The 21,880-nt window shown below is 37.2% G+C and overlaps 1 protein-coding gene across 1 annotated transcript in view; it reads left to right on the top strand.

Moving 5' to 3' along the window:
• Positions 1–21,880, top strand: part of LOC132130534 (collagen alpha-1(XXIII) chain-like) — a 104,801-nt gene that overhangs the window by 65,245 nt on the left and 17,676 nt on the right. The window contains exons 3-5 of the mRNA XM_059542257.1: positions 1,277–1,312; positions 15,808–15,815; positions 16,521–16,547. Coding sequence (XP_059398240.1) covers positions 1,277–1,312; positions 15,808–15,815; positions 16,521–16,547 — 71 coding nt within the window. The remainder of the gene's footprint in view (positions 1–1,276; positions 1,313–15,807; positions 15,816–16,520; positions 16,548–21,880) is intronic.

Raw genomic sequence — 21,880 nt, 5'->3', positions numbered from 1 at the left:
TGTGTAGATGAGAAATCCATGAAAATGCCAGAAGTAAATCATACATATCTGAAAAATGAACACAGGTCAAACAATCCTTCTATTCACTGTGTTTCAGTGGTGGCATCTTAAATTATGAATTTATATTGTCTAGACCAAGGGTTTCCAAACCTGTGACTGTCTGTGACTTCTCATATAAAACGACAAATCTGTAAACTCTAAAAACAGTTCAATCCAGAACTATTGTTTAGTGTAAAACATGATGAAGATTAGCCAATAGGCTGTCGATTCATTAAATGATAAACTTTTTCCTCAAAAAAAGCTGTTTATCCAGCATAGTAAAGCCTCTCCTTCATTGACATATATTCAAAGAAAATGTTCTCTAAACTCCTTCCCTGTGTACCACCAAAGCGGAAAGGGTTAGCATTAGCCGTTATATTTTGCCTTCCGGTGGCTCTGCTAGAAACTTCCAGGCAAGTGTGCTGGAGCTGGTTGAGGTTAAACTCTCCAAGACGTTGGACGTTAAATTGTAGTTAAATTATTTTAATGTGCACAACCTTCTGTAGTGTTTTCCTGTAGCTCAAACAAAAATGCATGGTGCTGCCAAATGTAATTCAACTTTTCAAAAAGCTTCCTTTTCTGGGATCTGCTAAATTCAGCCTTTGTACTGTATGTTTCTCTTGTTTCTGTTACTCTACTTTGTAAGAAGTCTTTCTATTTGTTTGGTAGCCCTGTATGTCATTGTTGGCTACTATTATGCTGCAGAAGGGGACTGCAAAGATTGTCTTTCCTTGTGTCTGTCACAAAGCATCTTTTCCCACCTCTCTTATCTTGGGGGTGGAGACTCCTGTGGAAGTTTCCACCAGAACTATCAGCCCAGCTTGTGGAAAAGGATGTGTTCCTCTCGCATTTATGAAGGGATCAGTGACATCTGCACAGCCTGTTGCTAAAGACAAGAGTTTATATCACATATACTAAATCGGTCAATTGGTCAATTTACAATTGCACTACAAAATTTTCTAAAAGTTGCCCACATAGGTTTTGCTCATATTCAAGTTATTCAAATGAATTTGCCACATTGTCCAATAGAAAGCTGCTTGGTTTGAAAGTGATCTCTGTGTGGACGCGGTTTCATACATCACTACACTATTGACAGTAAATGGATGGAATTTATTGCATGTGAAATTTCACTGAAATCTCTCTCTTTTGACCAGAGCTGTAGTGGTCATTGACCAATCAAAATCAGAAAGTGTTATTAAATATATACTATTCACCATCTGTTACCCTCTGCTCACAGGTCCTCCGGGAAAACGGGGAAGAAAAGGCAACCCTGGTAAGTACCTTTACATGATACACACATTTATTCACATCCCATAGTTTAAAAATGACCTGAACCTAACCTAAAATTACATTAAAACAAATTCCAAGTGATTTTCAGCTGTTCTCCAGGATAAAGACTGTTAGGGTCCTCTCATGTGTTCCAGACCTTTCATTTTCCATGTCATGTTTGATTTGTATTTCTTTGAGGAATCACTGAACAGATGGAAATATTTGTTCATATTATGCGGTTGGGAAAAGGCCTTTTCTCTTTGGTAGTCATGGTGAGGTTTCTATCACGTTGATTCTTCGGGGTTGAAGAGGGTTCTCCTTGTCTTCAGTAATTTTCCCAGCATGCTGTTTGTTTTACTGCTGATCTTCTAACCTCAGAAACCTGAGAGTACTTTGAAGTTGACGACTATGATCCAACAGTCAAAAATGATCAGAATTATGAGGCAGCTGCATATGTACAGTGCTTAACCTAAACTGAAATCAATGCCTCACACTCAAAGGATGCATTACTTTGTCCTCTAGCATTTGTAGACATATTGTGCAGTGTACATCATCATGTTGTACATTTTGTAATTCATTTGAATATTAGAAGGCAAGGCCTTAACCCCTGAGCCAAACTCCCCAGACAGAATTTTATAAATTAGAAAAAGTTTTAGACCTTGAAACAAACCAACAAGCTATGTTTTACCAGAAGTGTTTCTCTGTTTGTGGGGCCCTAAGCAGCCACTTAATTCACTTATAGGGAGGGCCGGCTCTGGTCAGAAGGCCCAGACTGTCCTTGTAAAGTTGGAATTGCCCCATTTTATTAGAAACAGACACTGGCATTAGGCTACTGGTTCAAGAAACAGTCCTCGTCCTCTGTAAAATGGGCTGTACACATCTGAATATGTGGGCTAAACTGTTCTGGAACAGTGTTGTAAATACAACTTAACCACTGATTTCACACAGCATCTCCACCACATGGCACTGGCGGCAACAGCAAGAAAAATAGTTATGCGTTCTTTCTTTGCATGATTATTCGGGCGGCGTTATGCAAATCTTCCCACATCAGTCATATACGTGGGGGCATGTAAGAATGAGCCATTTTTGGAGGGTGTTGTTGACTCTTAACTTTTATAAAGAATATCTCTTAAGACTTTAGTCTATCTATCTAAGACTTTAGTCTTTTAGTCTTCTCCAAAGAGAAAGGAAAATGAAATTTCATCATATGACCCCTTTAAAACAGATATTATGTTGCTTCTCTAATTTTACAAGAAAGTATAGCTGAAATCACAGCAAAGCTATTGTCTTTATCTTATGTCTATTTGATTTCATCAGATGACGGCTCGATTATAAATCACAATTTATGTGCAGATTAACACCTTGGAAGGGGAAGCTGGTTATGTACTTATTCTTAATAGGTCACATTTCAGTCATTAGTTCATATTCATTCCATTGTCTGACAACAGACCCAGTAAAATATATCAATAAAAACAGTTTCATTGAGAATTTAACTGCATCAAAATACAGTATCCGTGATGATACATTTGATAGATTGTGTAAAGACACAAAATGATCGGTCTGTTCAAGAAACTGAGCAGTATTTCATTTTTTACCTCTGATTTGGACCGCAATGTCTCACTCTAAACCCGGATAAGTTGAATTTACTTAAAAAACTGAGCTAACTCATTGCCTTAAAAATGTTAAGTAATGAAGCATTAGTTGAATAAGTGAAGTGGACTACGTTCAATGTACTTAAGCCCATAATGGAATGGAATGGAACATTTAAGTTGAATGTACTTATAACTGAGTTACAGTAACTGAAGATACTTAGTTTAAACAATCATTCCCCACCCATTTATTTAACTCAGCTTGTTAAGTTAGCATTACTCCATTACCAATTCAGCTAAATTGTATATTGTAACTGACCCAACTTAACTTTTAGTTCCTGAAACTCAAAATATTTTTCAATCAATAGAGCCATGTAAAATAAATACATATACCTGCAACATTAAACTGATCCAATTGTATTTATATTGAACATGTCTTTTTTTTAGCAATAAAAGAAACAAAGCAATGGCCTAGGTTTCTAGTGTGTAGTTTCCTCAGTGATGGCACACTACAAATTTGAAATCGGAAATTTAACACCAATCGTTAAATTTAACACTTTCTCAGTGTATATATGGATACCACCACACGAGTGTTAAATCAACACTTTCAAAAGTGTTGACACTTGCAACACCAATACAGTGTTAAAATGTAACACTATTGGAGTCAAATAACAACACTGCAATAAGTAGTTGATATTGCCAACACTATTATGGTGTTAAAATGTAACACTATTAAGAGTTAAATAACAACACTGTAATAAGTATTTTAAACACAACAACAACAAAAAACATTGTGTGTATATATATATATATATATATATATATATATATATATATATATATATATATATATATATATATATATATATATATATGTGTGTGTGTGTGTATATTATATAACACACACATATATATATATATATATAGAGAGAGAGAGAGAGAGAGAGAGATAGATTTATTCACAAAACAATGTATGTTTACACTTATTTATTTTAACTGAAATATTGTAATTCTTTTTCCCTGCACCAAAATGTCTTCACATTCAGTGTTTTCAATTCATATAAAGAACATACTTTACAACAATTAAAAAAATGTCAAAGCAAATCAGTGCAAAGGCACAAAAAAACGTTGGTCCATATGTATTCTCAATTTAATCAGGTTTATAGTGCTTAAATTTATCTGCTTAAACCACAGCATCTCAGTCATTACCATTAACTATGAATGGTAAAGTAAAGCACATAAATATCGCTAAAAACCAATATGATGTTATTAAACACATTTTAAATGAGATAAAAACACTTACTTTTTAGATTTCCCATATAGAAATTAAAAGACATCCTCGTCTGTTCCGCATCGGGAGTGAAAGGAAATGTCCTTGAGAAAGGTTTATGCGCACACAGCAAATAAATGTCATTATAAAACGATATGATATTACAAACCCCATTTTATGAGTAAGATTATACACTTTATTTCGCCGTATTCCATCCTCATATGAGCCGCGTCGTGAGCAAAGAAAATGGCGTACAAAGTACTTTGTAAGAAAATGTACTTTTCATCTATGAAAAGTATTTCAGATGGGTCAGGCACGTGCACACGAGCAAATGTCCCGGATATGACTATTAACCGAGCGGCAAACTCCCGCTCTCTCTAGTGAAGCCAATAAGGAAGTGACTAAAACTGCAATTCATCGACTGGCCACTTGAGGCTGGCTGCAAAAGAGAGTCAATCCCATAGACTCCCCATGTTAAAATGCCCAACTTTACAGCAGAAAAAAACATGTTTTCAGCCTGGTGCAAAAAATGATTTTGGTCTATATAGCTAATTTTGCCCTTCATGACAACTGTGAGGGGATGAATTTTTTTATAACTCATCCGTTTAAATTATATTAAGCCTTAAAGTTCTGCATAATTAAGGGCGTGGCCACTTGAGTGACAGGTGAATTGCCACTGCTGTGATAATTTGCTGTGATGAAAAAAAAAAATATCTTCCTCTTTACCTCCAATCATTACAATATTGTACAGCACCTCTTCAGGTTTTCATCAATTTTACGTTAACATCAAGGACACAACAATAAAGTCCGGAAATCACAAATTTACCCGTGACTCCATGGAAAATAATTCGCAATTTCATATTTTGTTTTTGACCCTATGAACCATTGGACATGCCTCGGCATGAGACGGGAAGTGCCAGGCTGCAGCCAGTCTTGTTAGTAACAGGCAAAACTTGATGATATTGAGTTGTTTGAGCTCAAACACATAATTACAATAAGAAAGGCCATTAAAAAGTACAGTTTACTCAGAATTCTTAAGTAATGTAAAGAAATGACACATGTTTAAGTAATACAAACTCAATTTGTTTGAGTAGAAACTACTGATTGGACTTAAAAACACAAGTACAATAAGAAAGGACATGAAAAAGTTCAGCTTACTCAGAATTAACAAGTAATGTCAATAAATTAGAAACATTTAAGTAATATGAACTCAATTTCTTGAGTTGAATTAAAATCTGGGTTTACAGTGCTGAATGAACTATCCCTTTGACCCTTTTGCACATTTAATATACTAGCTGAGCCCCCAGCATGAGTTTTTTTAGGTGACTGTTATTTTAGAATGTTTCGTTTTATTGTTTCCATGGAGACGTTTGTCATGTGACACACCGCAGCCACAAATTGTGCTGTATGACACAATTACTTTTATTTCTTTATTTATTCTTTATTCAAAATATTCACTAACGTGTGCAGTATATTATGAAATATCTGATATTCTGATTCTCGAATGTGTAAATAAATGTATTTTATATTTTAAACAACTTTATAATTACCATGTTTGTTGATCTATAATGGGTGATGGGCGTCGCCATGTTAGTTCGCACTAAATCAGAGCTGTCAACACGTAAATTTATCCTCACCTCTCGAAAGACATTAAAGTAAGTTTCCAGTGAACTGGGAGAAGGGTAAACTTTATAGTGACCTACACAATGTGTTATGTGATATCAATAAAACATGTCGTCAAATTAAAATTAAATGGATTATTCCATAGATATCGGTGTGTATTTTATAAATTATAAATGTATTGATTTGCTAATATTTATCTATATTTAGATGTCTGAAATGTAAATTAAGCATTGTGTTATTGAAAACACTGAGTAGTGATATGACAATTAAGCGCTCAGCATGTCCGTCTATGGCTCAGCACCAGTAAAGATTTTGTTGAACCAACTTTTGCTTTAATTACAGCCTTTAGTATGTTGTTATATGTCTCTGTCTTTATTAACTTTGCACATCTAGACTTTGCAATATTTGCCCAGTTATTTTTGCAGAACTGCTCAAGTTCAATTAAACTTGATGGTGATTTTCAATGAGGTTTAATTCTGGGCATGCAAGGACATTCACCTTTTTCTCCTTCAACCACTGTGCGGTCAGTTTTGTTGTGTGCTTTGGGTCATTGTCATGTTGTAAAGTAAACCTTCTTCCTATTGACAACTTTCTGGCAGAGGGCAGCAGATTTTCCTAAAGAATTTGATGGTATTTTGCAAATCCATTTTTCCTTCTATTCTGACAAGTGCTCCAGTCCCTACTACTGTTTTATTTCCGTCAGACATATCGTTTGGTGTTGAGGCCAAATAATTTAACTTTAATCTCATCTGCCTCAGAAGGTGAGTTTCGGCAGAGCTCAGTTGTAGGAGTGTTTTTCTTGCAACCCTCCCATATAAGCCACATTTGTGGAGAATTTGTGATATCGTTGTCACATTCACACAATGACCTCTCTTTGTCATAAATTCCTGTAACTGCTTCAGAGCTGCTGTATTCCTCTTGGTTGCCTCTATGACCAATTTTCTCCTGGGACTTTCATCCAGTTTGGAGTGACATCCTGATCCAGGGAGGGTCTGTGTTGTACCAAATAACTTCTGCTTCTGCTTCTTATTAATAGACTTTACTGTGCTTCTAGGCATTGATAAAGCCTTTGACATTTTTTGTATCCATCTCCTGACTTGTGCCTGTCCACAACTTTATCCTGAAGATCTTTTGACAGTGCCTTGCCATCCTTAGTAGAATTTTTTCTTCAGTTGCAATGCCAGGGGCTGAAATGCTCAAGGAAACACTTTTCATGCTGAGCAAATCAAAATGACCACAGCTGATCACAGTTGAAACTTGAAAGTCAGATGGCTTTGCGTGTCATTGAGAAGGTGATTAGTTACAACTGATTGAGTTTATAATATATTTTTAGGAGAGAGGTGATACTTTTTCCAAATCAGTTCATTTTTTTTTTTTATTTTTTTTTTTTTTTTATTTAAGTGACTTTGAACATGGCGTTGTTGTTGGTGCCACATGGGCAGATCTGAGTAAGAAGACTGGTAAAATGTTACCTGGTGTGATGAGTCATGATTTCTGCTGTGACATTTAAATGAATTTGGTGTAAACAACATGAAAGCATGGATCCATCCTGTCTTGTATCAACAGTTCAGGCTAGTGCTGGTGTTGTAATGGTGTGGGGCAGTGGTTCTCAAACCTGTCCTGGAGTACCACCTGTCCTGCACATTTTGTAAGTCTCCCTCATCTATCACACCTGATCCAACTCATCAGCTTATTAGTGGAGACTTCAAGACCTGAAGTGGGTGTGTCAGATTATAGGGAGACATACAAAATGGCAGTGCTGGGGGTACTTCGGAGAGGTTTGAGAACCCCTGGTGTACCCGAGTATGTCCTTACCTTTATGACCATTTTGTATGACCATGGTATCTTGTGATGGCTACTTATAGTAGGATAACAAGTCACAAAGCTCAAATCATCCCAAACTGGTTTCTTGAACATGAGAATGAGTTCACTATAGGGTTGGGTATCAATTGGGATTTTTATGATACCAGTGCCTGAACCGATACTTTAAAAACAAAGAACTACAAAAAAAATAAAAAAATAAAATAAAATAAAAACATGGATAACAATTAAGAAAATTCAAAAATAAATATACAGGTGCTGGTCATATAATTAGAATATCATCAAAAAGTTTACTTCTTTCACTAATTCCATTCAAAAAGTGAAACTTGTATATTATATTAATTCATTACACACAGACGGATATATTTCAAATGTTTATTTCTTTTCATTTTGATGTTTATAACTCACAACTAAGGAAAATCACAAATTCAGTATCTCAGAAAATTACAATATTGTTAAAAGGTTCAATATTGAAGATACCTGGTGCCAGACTCTAATCAGCTAATTAACTCAAAACACCTGCAAAGCCTTTAAATGTTCTCTCAGTCTAGTTCTGTAGACTACACAATCATGGGAAAGACTGCTGACTTGACAGTTGTCCAAAAGATGACCATTGACACCTTGCAAAGGAGGGCAAGACACAAAAGGTCATTGCAAAAGAGTCTGGCAGTTCACAGAGCTCTGTGTCCAAGCACATTAATAGAGAGGCGAAGGGAAGGAAATGATTTGGTAGAAAAAAAGTGTACAAGCAATAGGGATAACCGCACACTGGAGAGGACTGTGAAACAAAACCCATTCAAAAATGTGGGGGAGATTCACAAAGAGTGGACTGCAGCTGGAGTCAGTGCTTCAAGAACCACTATACACAGACGTATGCAAAACATGGGCTTCAGCTGTCGCATTCCTTGTGTCAAGCCACTCTCAAACAACAGACTGCGTCTGAAGCGTCTCACTTCAAAAAGGACTGGACTGCTGCTGAGTGGTTCAAAGTTATGTTCTCTGAAGTAAATTTTGCATTTCCTTTGGATATCAGGGTCCCATAGTCTGGAGGAAGAGAGGAGAGGCACACAATCCATGTTGCTTGAGGTCCAGAGATAAGTTTCCACAGTCAGTGATGGTTTGCGGTGCCATGTCATCTGTTGGTGTTGGTCCACTGTGTTTTCTGAGGTCCAAGGTCAACTCAGCCGTATACCAGGAAGTTTTAGAGCACTTCATGCTTCCTGCTGCTAACCAACTTTATGGAGATGCAGATTTCATTTTCCAACAGGACTTGGCAACTGCACACAGTGCCAAAGCTTCCAGTACCTGGTTTAAGGACCATGATATCCCTGTTCTTAATTGGCAAGCAAACTCACCTGACCTTAACCCCATAGAAAATCTATGGGGTATTGGGAAGAGGAAGATGCTATATGCCAGACACAAGAATGCAGAAGAGCTAAAGGCCACTATCAGAGCAACCTGGGCTCTCATAACACCTGAGCAGTGCCACAGTCTGATCGACTACATGATACGCCGCATTGCTGCAGTAATTCAGGCAAAAGGAGTGCTGTACATGCTCATAATTTTCATTTTCATACTTTTTAGTTGGCCAATATTTCTAAAAATCCGTTCTTTGTATTGGTCTTAAGTTAAATTTTCTGAAATTTGGGATTTTCCTTAGTTTTCAATTATAATCATCAAAATTAAATGAAATAAACATTTGAAATATATCAGTCCGAGAGTAATGAATGAATATAATATACAAGTTTCACTTTTTGAATGAAATTAGGGAAATAAATCAACTTTTTGATGATATTCTAATTATATGACCAGCACCTGTACATAGCATTCACATTCTCTCGTTTCCTGAGTTGTGCTTCCCTTACTCTAATGCAGTGGTTCCCAACCTCGTTCCTGCAAATTTTGCATCTCTCATTTCTCTGACACACCCATTTTAGATCTTGGAGTCTCTACTAATGAGCTGATGATCTAAATCAGGTGTGTTTGATTAAGGAGACATGAGCTGCGTTTCCACTGTCGGGTCAGAAGCTCCGCTGCGCTTCACTATAATCCGCTCTTTACATGCCTCTCAGGAACAACATCATGCAACCCCTTCATTTCACCAACAAAGAGAAGTTATCAGAAAACTAATAAGAAATAAGTCACTGGAACACAATCACAAAACAAACATGATAAAAGCGGACGTTTGTTTGCATGCTTTGAGAAATATTTAAATCCAAAAGTAGCGATGTTTTCCTATAATAAGTGTTACATTGATCATAATTAATTAATTTAATCAGGATTGAAACTTACACAGAAATAAAGCATTATGAACATTGCCTGCTTATTCAGTCGAGTCTGTTTCTGTTTATTTGTAGTCACAGTAGCCTATATACATCACATTTAGAAAGATTGATGATTTCTATATTTAAAAAAAAGCTCCTGAACAAAAACCATTAGGCCTATTATATTTTTATGACATAGGCTATGCGGCACTAAACTCTCGAGACAAGATTTATGACAGATAATATATTTACTAAATATATTAAAAAAATATTTTACTAAATGAATACACGATTGTGATAGAGAATAAGAAGCTGACGTCTGATTTCTTCAAGTGGTCACATACCATGTTTACTGTGGTAACGTTAATGCCTAGCATGAATAGTCTTTTAAAAGAAAAAAGTGAAAGTGAAATGACATACAGCCAAGTATGGTGACCCATACTAAGAATTCGTGCTCTGGATTTTTTTTATTTAAAAAATATATATATTTCATTCTGGTGTTATAACTGTTAGCTTTATGAAATGATCTATGGCTCTGATGCTCTCCAGATGCGGAGAAACTTCGCCTTTGATCATAACCTCTCCTCTAGCCCCAGCTGGCCCGCTTTGCCCCAAGGTTTTCGTTGGGACAAAAAACCAGGACCGTTGGCCCTGAGTAAGCACAGACGAGGCACGATCAAGCACCAGAAGTGACAGTGGAGACGCGACTGGGCCTGGCACACACTAGCACGCCTGCTTTTGGCTCGGCAGTGGAAACGTGGCTATGGGAAACCTGTTGGGGGACCTCCAGAAACGTGGTTGGGAACAACAAATTTGTGTACAGTTTATGGAGCTAATCGCTATAGCCCCGCTAAAAATGGCCTAGCAACGACCATCCTTCTTATGTCCATTTCGGAGGACCAGGACAAATTTCAAACAATCGCTCATGCATTTAAGTGGCACCGAAATCTGCTTTCTGATTCGGTTCTAGTACATACCGGCTACATAGGCATATTGCCATATTGGTACCAGGTTTCGTTACCCAACCTTAGTCCACTATACTCAAATAGCCTTGACAGTAGCCACACCTGATCTCTTTGTGACTTGTCAAATAGCCACACCTGATCTCAATCCAGTAGAGCACCTTTGGTGGAATGGAAGACTTACATCATGGATGAGAAGCTGACAAATCTGCAGCAGCTGTGTGGTGCTGTCATGCCAATATTAGCAAAAATCTCTGAGGAATGTTTCCAGGACCTTGCCAAATCAATGCCAAAAAAAAATGTAGGTGGTAATGAAGGCAAAAAGGGATTTGGTATACCTAGTTGGTGTGAGTATATTGTTATTAGGCTGAAGAAACATACAAATTTGGATACTTATCTAATATAATATTAATTATGTCCTCTGAACTAATTTATTTATCAAATCTATTTTAATAATATTATCACACATTATTATTAGTAGTAGTAGTAATATTGTTACATGTACTTGCTAAGCTAAATAACTAGCGTGCAGAATTTATGCTGTGCTAGTTATCTACTTGATAGATATTTCATAACAAGACCGGTTATATATCTAAGTATAAGAAAAACAGCTTCCTAAAGTTTGTTCCATCTGGGAGGTCATGAAGTCATGCACCAGGCAAACCAGGCTTGAACACAATCTTGTATTGTGCAGCTGTGCTTACTGACATTTCTGGTCAATTAAACCGCTTTTATAGTCTCTCATATGTGGATATAAATTGGATTGTTTTGTATCTGGAAACCTTCTGTGTAACATAATGGCCCATTTCTGATTAATTATTGGGTAAATGGTGGCAGTAGATAAGGGAGATGTTTTTTAGTTTTTCTGCCATGGGGCCGCTGCTCTGGTGGTGCAGTACATTTGGTGAAAAGTCTTATCTTCTCATCCTCATCTTCAGTTTTACTGTTGTGTTCATGTATATTATCATGCAAGATAAATACTAATGGACCACATTCATCACATCATCACATCATGCTCGGCATGCAAAGACTGGAAGTGATCTCAAAGCAGATATGATGCACTAACTACATGACAAAAAGTACAGACCCCATGCACGCTTCAGATATACACAGATTTTCAAACACATTATCAGACCAGAAGAATTGTGTCTTTGTTCTGTGTGTGATGACTTTGGCAGGTTGATGGGAGGACTGACAACCTCCAAAACACACAGCCTGGTGTCCATGAAAAGCTGCCCTCCTGCTGCAGGGCTTTGGGTGACCTGGACTTGACACAGTGGGAATCTCCTTTCCTCTATTCACAATGACAGGATCAAATCTCCCTTGTGGTCATGTGACTGAAAGCACTCTTATCACCATGGCCATTTGTAGGAGTTATGGCTTGTTAACTTGGCTGTCTGATCCTGTGCAGGGAAGGTCTGGATCCTCCCAGCACCACTGCTGTCTCCAGATCCATTCAGTGTCACATTCCACTCCTACTATCACACCCCTCAGGCATCAGAGCAGAAAGGCATGCCAATGAGTGTCTTGTGCATTATGTTCATTGCACTGATCAAGAGCGAGGGAAGCTGTGCGGCACAGGAAATAACAACCCAGATGTCTACTTGTGATCCTTCTGACACTTGGGATACTGCAGGAGCTCAACCTCACCATTTTCCATCGAGAGCATGATTCGGCACTGTGTATACATGATTTTGTATAGCTGAAATCACTTGTCATTGAATCAAAACTGATCATGGTAGATTGCCCACCATCGCATTAATGAGAATAAATTATTTCACAAGAATGCTTTTTTGGGCACCAGCATCATTCCCACACTACTGGAATGTTTTGGATTGCATGAATTCGTTAAGGATTCTTTAGATTCACAAACTGCTGAGTCTATTAAGTCGGCTCCAAATGAGCACCGTTAAACATGTATTTTTGTAGAGTTTGGAAACATTTTGGCATTCTAAGTGCAAAATATCTATGTTAAAGCAGAACCTCCCACTATGTGCAAAGCTCAACTAGAACTTTCCTTTTTAAAAACTAAGAAGGCTTAAAGGGTTGTTTCACTATTTTTTTTCTAGGCTTGATTGTGTTTATGGGGTGCAGTCTAACGTGTTAATGCTTTGTTTAAAATAATAATAATAATAATTTTCCACATAATTTACCTTTATTCCACACCACTCTTTCCCTTCTCTGAGAAACGTGCTGAACATTTCCTGATTTTATGAAACCCCTCCCTCAGAAATAGGCAATGGGATCTGATTGGTTAGCTAGCCCAGTTTGTTGTGATTGGCTAAACCGCCTCTAGTGCATGTCTAAACCTCACCTGAGCGGCAACAGTTTGAACCCGATTGAGAAGCAGATGATATTATTGAAGATGATTGTGCAGAACCTGTGCAAGCATGGCTTTTCATGGTAGGCCTTTGTTTTTTGTCGTCTCAAACTTTTAGATACACTGTTATTTGTAAATACTACTGGTTATGTTAGCTTTTAATATATGATTTTATCCTGATTAAAGCTTTAATACAGTATGGCAACGGCACGCGCATCCATGTTTAATGCTTCTCATAGCTATGTGAAAATAAGTGTATAATTTGAACAGTTCATTGTTTGAGCTGAGCTGAATGAGAGAGATTGAGAAAGAGACAGAGAGAGAAAGAGACACAGAGCGTATACAGAGCTCAAAGTTTGGATATTTACCGTCAGCATCACTCACAGCTGCTCGCAAGTGTTGAGTGCACATGAGCCGCACACATCCTAAAATAAAAAAGGTTAATCGACCATCGATAGCTTTAATCGATTGTATCTCTTATCGACAATTAATCGATCATCGATTAATCTTTGACATCCCTAGTACAAATGTATCTATTGTGTTCATGTTGTATTGCAAAAACTTTCTGCTACTGAGTTGGGATATGAGTATGGTCCGGGCAGGTTTGGTGGTATAGTTAAGTTTAAGGGGTAGAGGTACTGTAAGGTCAACAGTGTAATTTTAGATGTAACTATAGAAATTAATTACAGAGTTCTCTAATTTTTAAAGCTAAATTTTCACGATCCTTCAGAAATCATTCATATATTGATATGGTGCTCAAGAAATACCTATTATTATCAGTGTTGAAAACAGATTTGCTGCTTAGTATTTTTGTGAAAAACATGATAAATGCGGATTATTTGATGAATAGAAAGTTCAAAAGAACATTATTTATTTGAAATAGAACATTTTAACATTATAAATGCCTTTATTATCACTCACTTTTGATCAGTTTCTGATATAACATTATGAGAGAGACAATAAAGACATATATATATACACTCACCTAAAGGATTATTAGGAACACCTGTTCAATTTCTCGTTAATGCAATTATCTAATCAACCAATCACATGGCAGTTGCTTCAATGCATTTAGGGATGTGGTCCTGGTCAACACAATCTCCTGATCTCCAAACTGAACGTCAGAATGGGAAAGAAAGATGATTTAAGCAATTTTGAGCGTGGCATGGTTGTTGGTGCCAGACGCACAACCATTTAGGGTTTACAAAGAATGGAGTGAAAAGGGAAAAACATCCAGTATGCGGCAGTCCTGTGGGCAAAAATTCCTTGTTGATGCTAGAGGTCAGAGGAGAATGGGCCGACTGATTCAAGCTGATAGAAGAGCAACTTTGACTGAAATAACCACTCGTTACAATCGAGGTATGCAGCAAAGCATTTGTGAAGCCACAACACGCACAACCTTGAGGCGGATGGGCTACAACAGCAGAAGACCCCACCGGGTACCACTCATCTCCACTACAAATAGGAAAAAGAGGCTACAATTTGCACGAGCTCAACAAAATTGACAGTTGAAGACTGGAAAAATGTTGCCTTGTCTGATGAGTCTCGATTTCTGTTGAGACATTCAGATGGTAGAGTCAGAGTTTGGCGTAAACCGAATGAGAACATGGATCCATCATGCCTTATTACCACTGTGCAGGCTGGTGGTGGTGGTGTAATGGTGTGGGGATGTTTTCTTGGCACACTTTAGGCCCCTTAGTGCCAATTGGGCATCGTTTAAATGCCACAGCCTACCTGAGCATTGTTTCTGACCATGTCCATCCCTTTATGACCACCATGTACCCATCCTCTGATGGCTACTTCCAGCAGGATAATACACCATGTCACAAAGCTCGAATCATTTCAAATTGGTTTCTTGAACATGACAATGAGTTCACTGTACTAAAATGGCCCCCACAGTCACCAGATCTCAACCCAATAGAGCATCTTTGGGATGTGGTGGAACAACAGCTTCATGCCCTGGATGTGCATCCCACAAATCTCCATCAACTGCAAGATGCTATCCTATCAATATGGGCCAACATTTCTAAAGAATGCTTTCAGCACCTTGTTGAATCAATGCCACGTAGAATTAAGGCAGTTCTGAAGGCGAAAGGGGGTCAAACACAGTATTAGTATGGTGTTCCTAATAATCCTTTAGATGAGTGTATGTGTGTGTGTGTTTTTTTTTTTGCAGCAGGACAAGTACAAATCTGAAGTGCTGGTCCTTTCAAATGCATATTGTTAAGCCCTGCACCTCCGTTTTTCTTTCCTATTGGCGCTGCTCAGAGGTGTTCCACCTATCTACTGTCTTTAATCACACACAGACTTTTGCCAAATCTGGAGTTTTTCAGAAGTGGAAAAGAAACAAGTGTCCATTTTTATCTGTCGCCGTCCTTTGATTGATCAATATTATGAGCCAAAGCCAGGTTTCTTCTTGTGCAGATACTGGAACGTTGTGTTTGTATGTACACACTGACCTCATCGATTCTGGCGTCTGAACACACATGCATGAGCATGATTTTAATTCCTCAAGTTGACATAAACAAGACGACAAATTAATCATTGTATATTTTATTAATAAATCATTAATGTCTTGCACATGATTGTTCTTCAGTGCCACAAATAGTTGTTAATGTTACATACAACTGTTTGTTTTTCTTTGTTTCAGGAATTCCAGTAAGTACCCTGTTATCACTGAGGCTTTAATTCAGAACAAATGTGAGTTGGTCTGGAGGTGGGCAGATACAGTATGGCATGCCATGATGGCTTTGCAACCTTGATATAGCCTGCAAAATAAGGTGAGATAAGATGGAATGGACGATATATGTTCCAGGAGACAGTTTCTGAATTGATCACACTCCATTTTTCACTGTCTGGCATACATCCTGACCGCCTGTATCGTAATAATCATGCATGCCTTTTAAAAAAATCCAACAGCTGATTCAAATCTCTTCATGCCTTCACAAATAATGCATAGTAAACACTAGTACATGCTGAGGAGTGTGTACAATCCTCCTTATCATAGCAATAATGAAGCAGCACAGCGGCTTTTATTGCTGTGGTTGCATCACATTTCTCAACATGAGCAGAAAGCCACAATAATAAAGGAGAAGAGTGTGTAAACATGTCTGGTTGCCCCAAACACATTCCATTTTTATGAGCTATTTGTCACATAAGCTGTGTTTATGTATTGCAAATGGACTGTTGAAGACAATGGCAACAATACTATATGGGGCACTTTAATAGTGTCCATTCTTGTGTATATTTTGGGGGCTTGGAATGTAAACAGACTTGTTTTTTTTTAAAAAAATTTAGATTCAGATATGATGTTTTTTATGTTTTTAATTATACTGTTTCTTTTTCTTTATTAAATCCGAACAGGGCACTCCAGGACGAGATGGCTACCCGGTAATTGTCACTCCAGTTGTACACTCACATGTCAACTGATCACATCTGCTTTAACTACAAGTTCACAGAGAACAAGTTAGGGGTCTCATGTAAACCTCTGCTAACAGGCAGTGTTAAGTGTCATAGTGCGCCACCTGCTGGACATATTGGTAAATTATTGCTAATAAAGCCTGCTGGTGCCATTTGGGTTGGGTTTAAACTACCAGATGAGACCTTGGATGAGTTTCCTTAAAGAAAAAAAAAAAACGGTGAAACATTTTGAGTCTGTCACAGTGCTTTGGTCCAAATGCCAGCTTTCCTCTTGTACATCACCTCATTTTTGTGGAAAAGCCCAGATTAGGCTACTTTAACACTGTTGACACAAGTTTTTCATGTCCGTGGGTTGAAGCGACCCCAATAAAGGTAGAAAATTTTACCAGACGAACACAATGAAAAATGTGTATTTTATCCCCCTAAACATGATTTATTATTTTAATTTTTTTTACTGGGGAACCCCCTCAAAATGCGATTGGACTAGTTTTGGTAATTTGGCATGGTCTCCCTGCAGCACTAATACTAGTTACAAATTTCCTTAGAAGTACAATTTTAGCCGTTTATTTGTGTCCCGTTCAAAATGTTGTTTATTGTCCCGCCCCCCTGCTGCTAGACAAAATTTATGCCCCTGGTTCCAACGAACATCCGTAGGCAGCATCGCAAAGTTGTGTGGTTGAATCCTGTGCTTATGCAAAATAAGTAAGCTAACATGTATGGGATTTAAATCCTGCCATGATTCAAAACTGAAAATACAGTTCTGAAAGGTTGAAACTAAGTGTTCGAAAACTCAAAATCTTACAAAAAAAAGTTTTGCAAGATCGAAAAATAAGATTTGCAAGCTTGCAAAATGTAAAACAAAAAAACAAATATCTCTGCAAACATTATGTTGTTTTTGAGATTTCCTTCTTCAGAACTGCAACATTTTTTTTTACGATGTTGCGCAAATAATTTTTCAGAGTTTCAAATTTGCCAGGTTTGAAACATTGTAAATGGTGATCTGAAAACTGGTGTGCGAATTTGTGAAATTGTTTTTTGAAACTCTGAAAACAGAGCTTTGCAGGCTTGCAAAGTGGTAAAAAAAAAATTACATCTCTTCAAACGTAATTTTGTTATTGAGTTTTCCCTATTCAGAATTGCAACACTCTTTTTAATGGTGTTGTGCAATCATTTTTTCAGAGTTTCGAATTTGTCACTGTTCTCCCAGTGTATAGTTTGTTTTCAAGATTTGAAACCTTGTAAAAAGTGATCTGAAAACTGGTGTGCGAATAGGTAAGGGCGAAACTTATTACATTACATTACATTTGCACTCCTATTGCAGACTATTTTTTCAGAGCTGAGTTTACAACACCCACTTTGCGGAGATACGCACACACAGTTGCGAGCTTGCGACTCACGTGATTTGTGGCAGCGTTGTCACGCAGCTCAGCTCTGAAACTCTGAAACTCAGACTGAGCGAAAATGAAGCTTCGCAACCTCGCAACTAAAAAAAAAAGCCTGGAGGGAGGGCCTTCTGCTCTTGGCCAATGCTTTGCTGTCTGCTGACGTACAGTCCAATCACAAGTCGTATTTACTGGAAAGGTGGGATTGACCGACTGCTCCGCCAATGACAAAAGCGCACAGGATACGCAAACAGAGGATGCACAGATTTCTGGCCACAAGGCGGTCCCGTCACGGTCCAGTTCTAAAATAAAGGTTACCCACTTGTCGCTGGAATTCACTATACAATTGCCAGTAGCCACTGAGTTTACCACTGATAGACCGGCGGTGCATCAGTATGTACACTCTCACCTCACTTTCCTCAGCTGGCGACTCACTTTCCTCACGCAGTGGACCACTGACTCTCTCTATATGTAGAGACCGAATATTACAATTAAAGTGACTTCTATAGTGCATCCAAAAGAATATTTAGATATTATATTTAAATATTCAGAAAGGTGTACAGTGTATTTTTTACTTTTATTAAAATATTTCAGTAAAATTATAAATAATTGCCTATTACAAATTTATGAATGCATGGTTAACTTTTTTCTGCAATCACTATGCTATATGTATTGAGACATTTTAAAATCTATATTTTGTAAAAATAATAAAAAATAAACCTGAATTATAATCTAAACATCTGTATTTTCATATATTATATAAGTAGTATATATATATAGATATATATATATATATATATATAACTATAACATAAATAAGTAGGCTAATAAATATATAATGTTTAAAACACGTGATAAACTATTTGTTCTCCACCACATCACTAAAATTGATACTGTGTGTGTGTGAAAGAGAGTGCTTTATGCATTGAGGATATCTCAGACCTTCGTTTGGGTAAATCTTTACTGGATTGTCTGTACTCAATCCTTATCCATCTTCAAGAATCAGCTTAAAACACATCTCTTCCAAATGTATTTGACCTTCTAACTTTAACACTCACTATTCTTAAAAAAAAGATTAATATTAAGCTTGCTATTCTTTTGTATTCTATCGGTTTTCTTTTATTATACAATTAACAAAGGCATAAAAGACCTCTAACTCTAGCTTGCTCTATTCTTTTTCTATTATATCTGTTATCAGTATTTCTTTAGTTTATTATATTATTTAAAAGCCTTTGTTACGTGTAGGCTAACTGAGACTTGTTATAGCACTTGTATATTTGTTGTTTTTTATTGCTTCCTTTGTCCTCATACGCTGTTTGTGATGGATTGAGAGAGGATAGAGCTGACATTTTGAGTCACCGACTTTGCAAAAACCCAGCAAAAACACGTCCTAAGAGTCCAAAAGCATTCACTTTGCAATGAAGCCTGTTAGAATTAATAAATACAGTTAGAATGTCCTTATAATTTAAGCCATGAAAAAAATGGTGTACAACAGTGCATAGGAGCGCAACTGCCCGAGCGCTTTGGAAAGGAGAAAGCGATGCGTTTTCCACACGTTTTTAGGCGTGACATGTGAATGGCCCTTAACACGGTGTTTTGTTCCTTGAATTCATCAGATTTTCAACGAATCAAGTGAGCCAGTGGTTCAACAGTCCATTCAAATTTGCTTCCTTTCTAATAGAATCAGCCGTTTTGAACAAAAATTTTGATTTGAACGATTCAATAAATAGCCTACTGTCACCTACTGGCGTTTTTATTGTCATCATTATTTATCAATGACAGGCCTAAACCAGAAAAGGTGCAAGCAATAACCTACTACCAGCACAAAAAAAAAAATCATTGTAATCATTATGTGAAATTAGCTACAGGACCAACCCCCCGCCCCCCCGAAAAAGAAACTGAGTTGAGGAAAGTGAGTCGTTCGCTGCGTGAGGTGAGTGTGTATACTGATGCACCGCCGGACTATCAGTGGTAAACTCAGTGGCTACTGGCAATTATATGGTGAATTTCAGCGACCATAGTCGGTAATCTTATTTTAAATTTTAGGACCGTTTATTTTGCGTATCCTGTGCGCTTTTGTCATTGGCGGAGCAGTCGGTCAATCCCACCTTTCCAGTAAATACGACTTGTGATTGGACTGTACGTCAGCAGACAGCAAAGCATTGGCCAAGAGCAGAAGGCCCTCCCTCCAGGCTTTTTTTTTTAGTTGCGAGGTTGCGAAGCTTCATTTTCGCTCAGTCTGAGTTTCAGAGTTTCAGAGCTGAGCTGCGTGACAACGCTGCCACAAATCACGTGAGTCGCAAGCTCGCAACTGTGTGTGCGTATCTCCGCAAAGTGGGTGTTGTAAACTCAGCTCTGAAAAAATAGTCTGCAATAGGAGTGCAAATGTAATGTAACGTAATAACTTTCGCCCTTTCGAACCTCAGTTTTCAGAGTTTCAAAACTTTTTTCACCTATTCGCACACCAGTTTTCAGATCACTATTTACAAGGTTTCAAATCTTGAAAACAAACTATACACTGGGAGAACAGTGACAAATTCGAAACTCTGAAAAAATGATTGCACAACACCATTAAAAAGAGTGTTGCACTTCTGAATAGGGAAAACTCAATAACAAAATTACGTTTGAAGAGATGTAATTTTTTTTTACCACTTTGCAAGCCTGCAAAGCTCTGTTTTCAGAGTTTCAAAAAACAATTTCACAAATTCGCACACCAGTTTTCAGATCACCATTTACAAGGTTTCAAACCTGGAAAACAATCTAATACAGTGGGAGAACACTGACAAATTTGAAACTCTGAAAAATTCTTTGCGCAACATCGTAAAAAAAATGTTGCAGTTCTGAAGAAGGAAATCTCAAAAACAACATAATGTTTGCAGAGATATTTTTATTTTTTTTTACATTTTGCAAGCTTGCAAATCTTATTTTTCGATCTTGCAAAACTTTTTTTTGTAAGATTTTGAGTTTTCAAACACTTAGTTTCAACCTTTCAGAACTGTATTTTCAGTTTTGAATCATGGCAGGATTTAAATCCCATAAACATGTAGTAAAATCTATATCTTTAATTCCATACCTATTTCACCTATTTCATTCTATGTCTTTTAATATAAGAGAATTAACGCAACATTTTTAGCATAGATACTGTACTCTGGTACCAAAGGGGAATCCCTGGGTGAAATAAACAAACCTGTAAAATAACAGAAAACAAACATAGCGAAGCAGTCCTCGTACTTTATGTTATTTACAGCAATTATCCAACATTAACAGCATTTCTTAGCCTGGTAATACCAAACTCTGCTACTCCGCTTTGCTTCATAGACAGAGTCTGGAAGAGCATAATTGACAAGCGCTTTCTTTCTCGTGGGGGGCGCTTGTCTGAAGTTTAAAATCATTGGTGTACCTGTTAGCCAATCACATAACGTTTGGTTATGACGTGTGTTATTCGCCGGCACAGCTGCCTCGAACTTCCACTGTAAACACAGGAATGCTGCGAAAACAAAACAAGCGAAATACGGTATGCAAAAATCACGGTTCGGTATTTACCTCAGTTTTAAAGTCACGGTTCGGTTCATTTTCAGTACAGTAAGGGAAAAAAATGCAAACATTAAACTGCAGGTTGTTTATTACTATAAACTTTTTTTTAACAATTTGTTTACACTTTTTAAAATACTTTTTAATAAAATATATATAAAATAAAAAAAGAATAAGAAATAAAATACTGCTGCAAAGTTCTCCACTAAATAAAATACTCTCAGTCTCAAACCAATATCATATAATAAAATATAATGAAAAATATAAATAAATAACTATGATTACAGTGCAGCATTACCAATCCCAGCTTGCTCATATTTAAAAAATATATATATATAACTTTTCCAAAGTGTAAAGTGCAGCATCAACAGTTTCAGTTTTTAGACCTGC

Source organism: Carassius carassius, chromosome 47, assembly GCF_963082965.1.
Source record: "Carassius carassius chromosome 47, fCarCar2.1, whole genome shotgun sequence".
In the NCBI taxonomy this organism is placed as follows: domain Eukaryota; kingdom Metazoa; phylum Chordata; class Actinopteri; order Cypriniformes; family Cyprinidae; genus Carassius; species Carassius carassius.
Note: the sequence above shows the minus strand (reverse complement) of the source record. Positions and strands in the feature narration are given on the sequence as shown.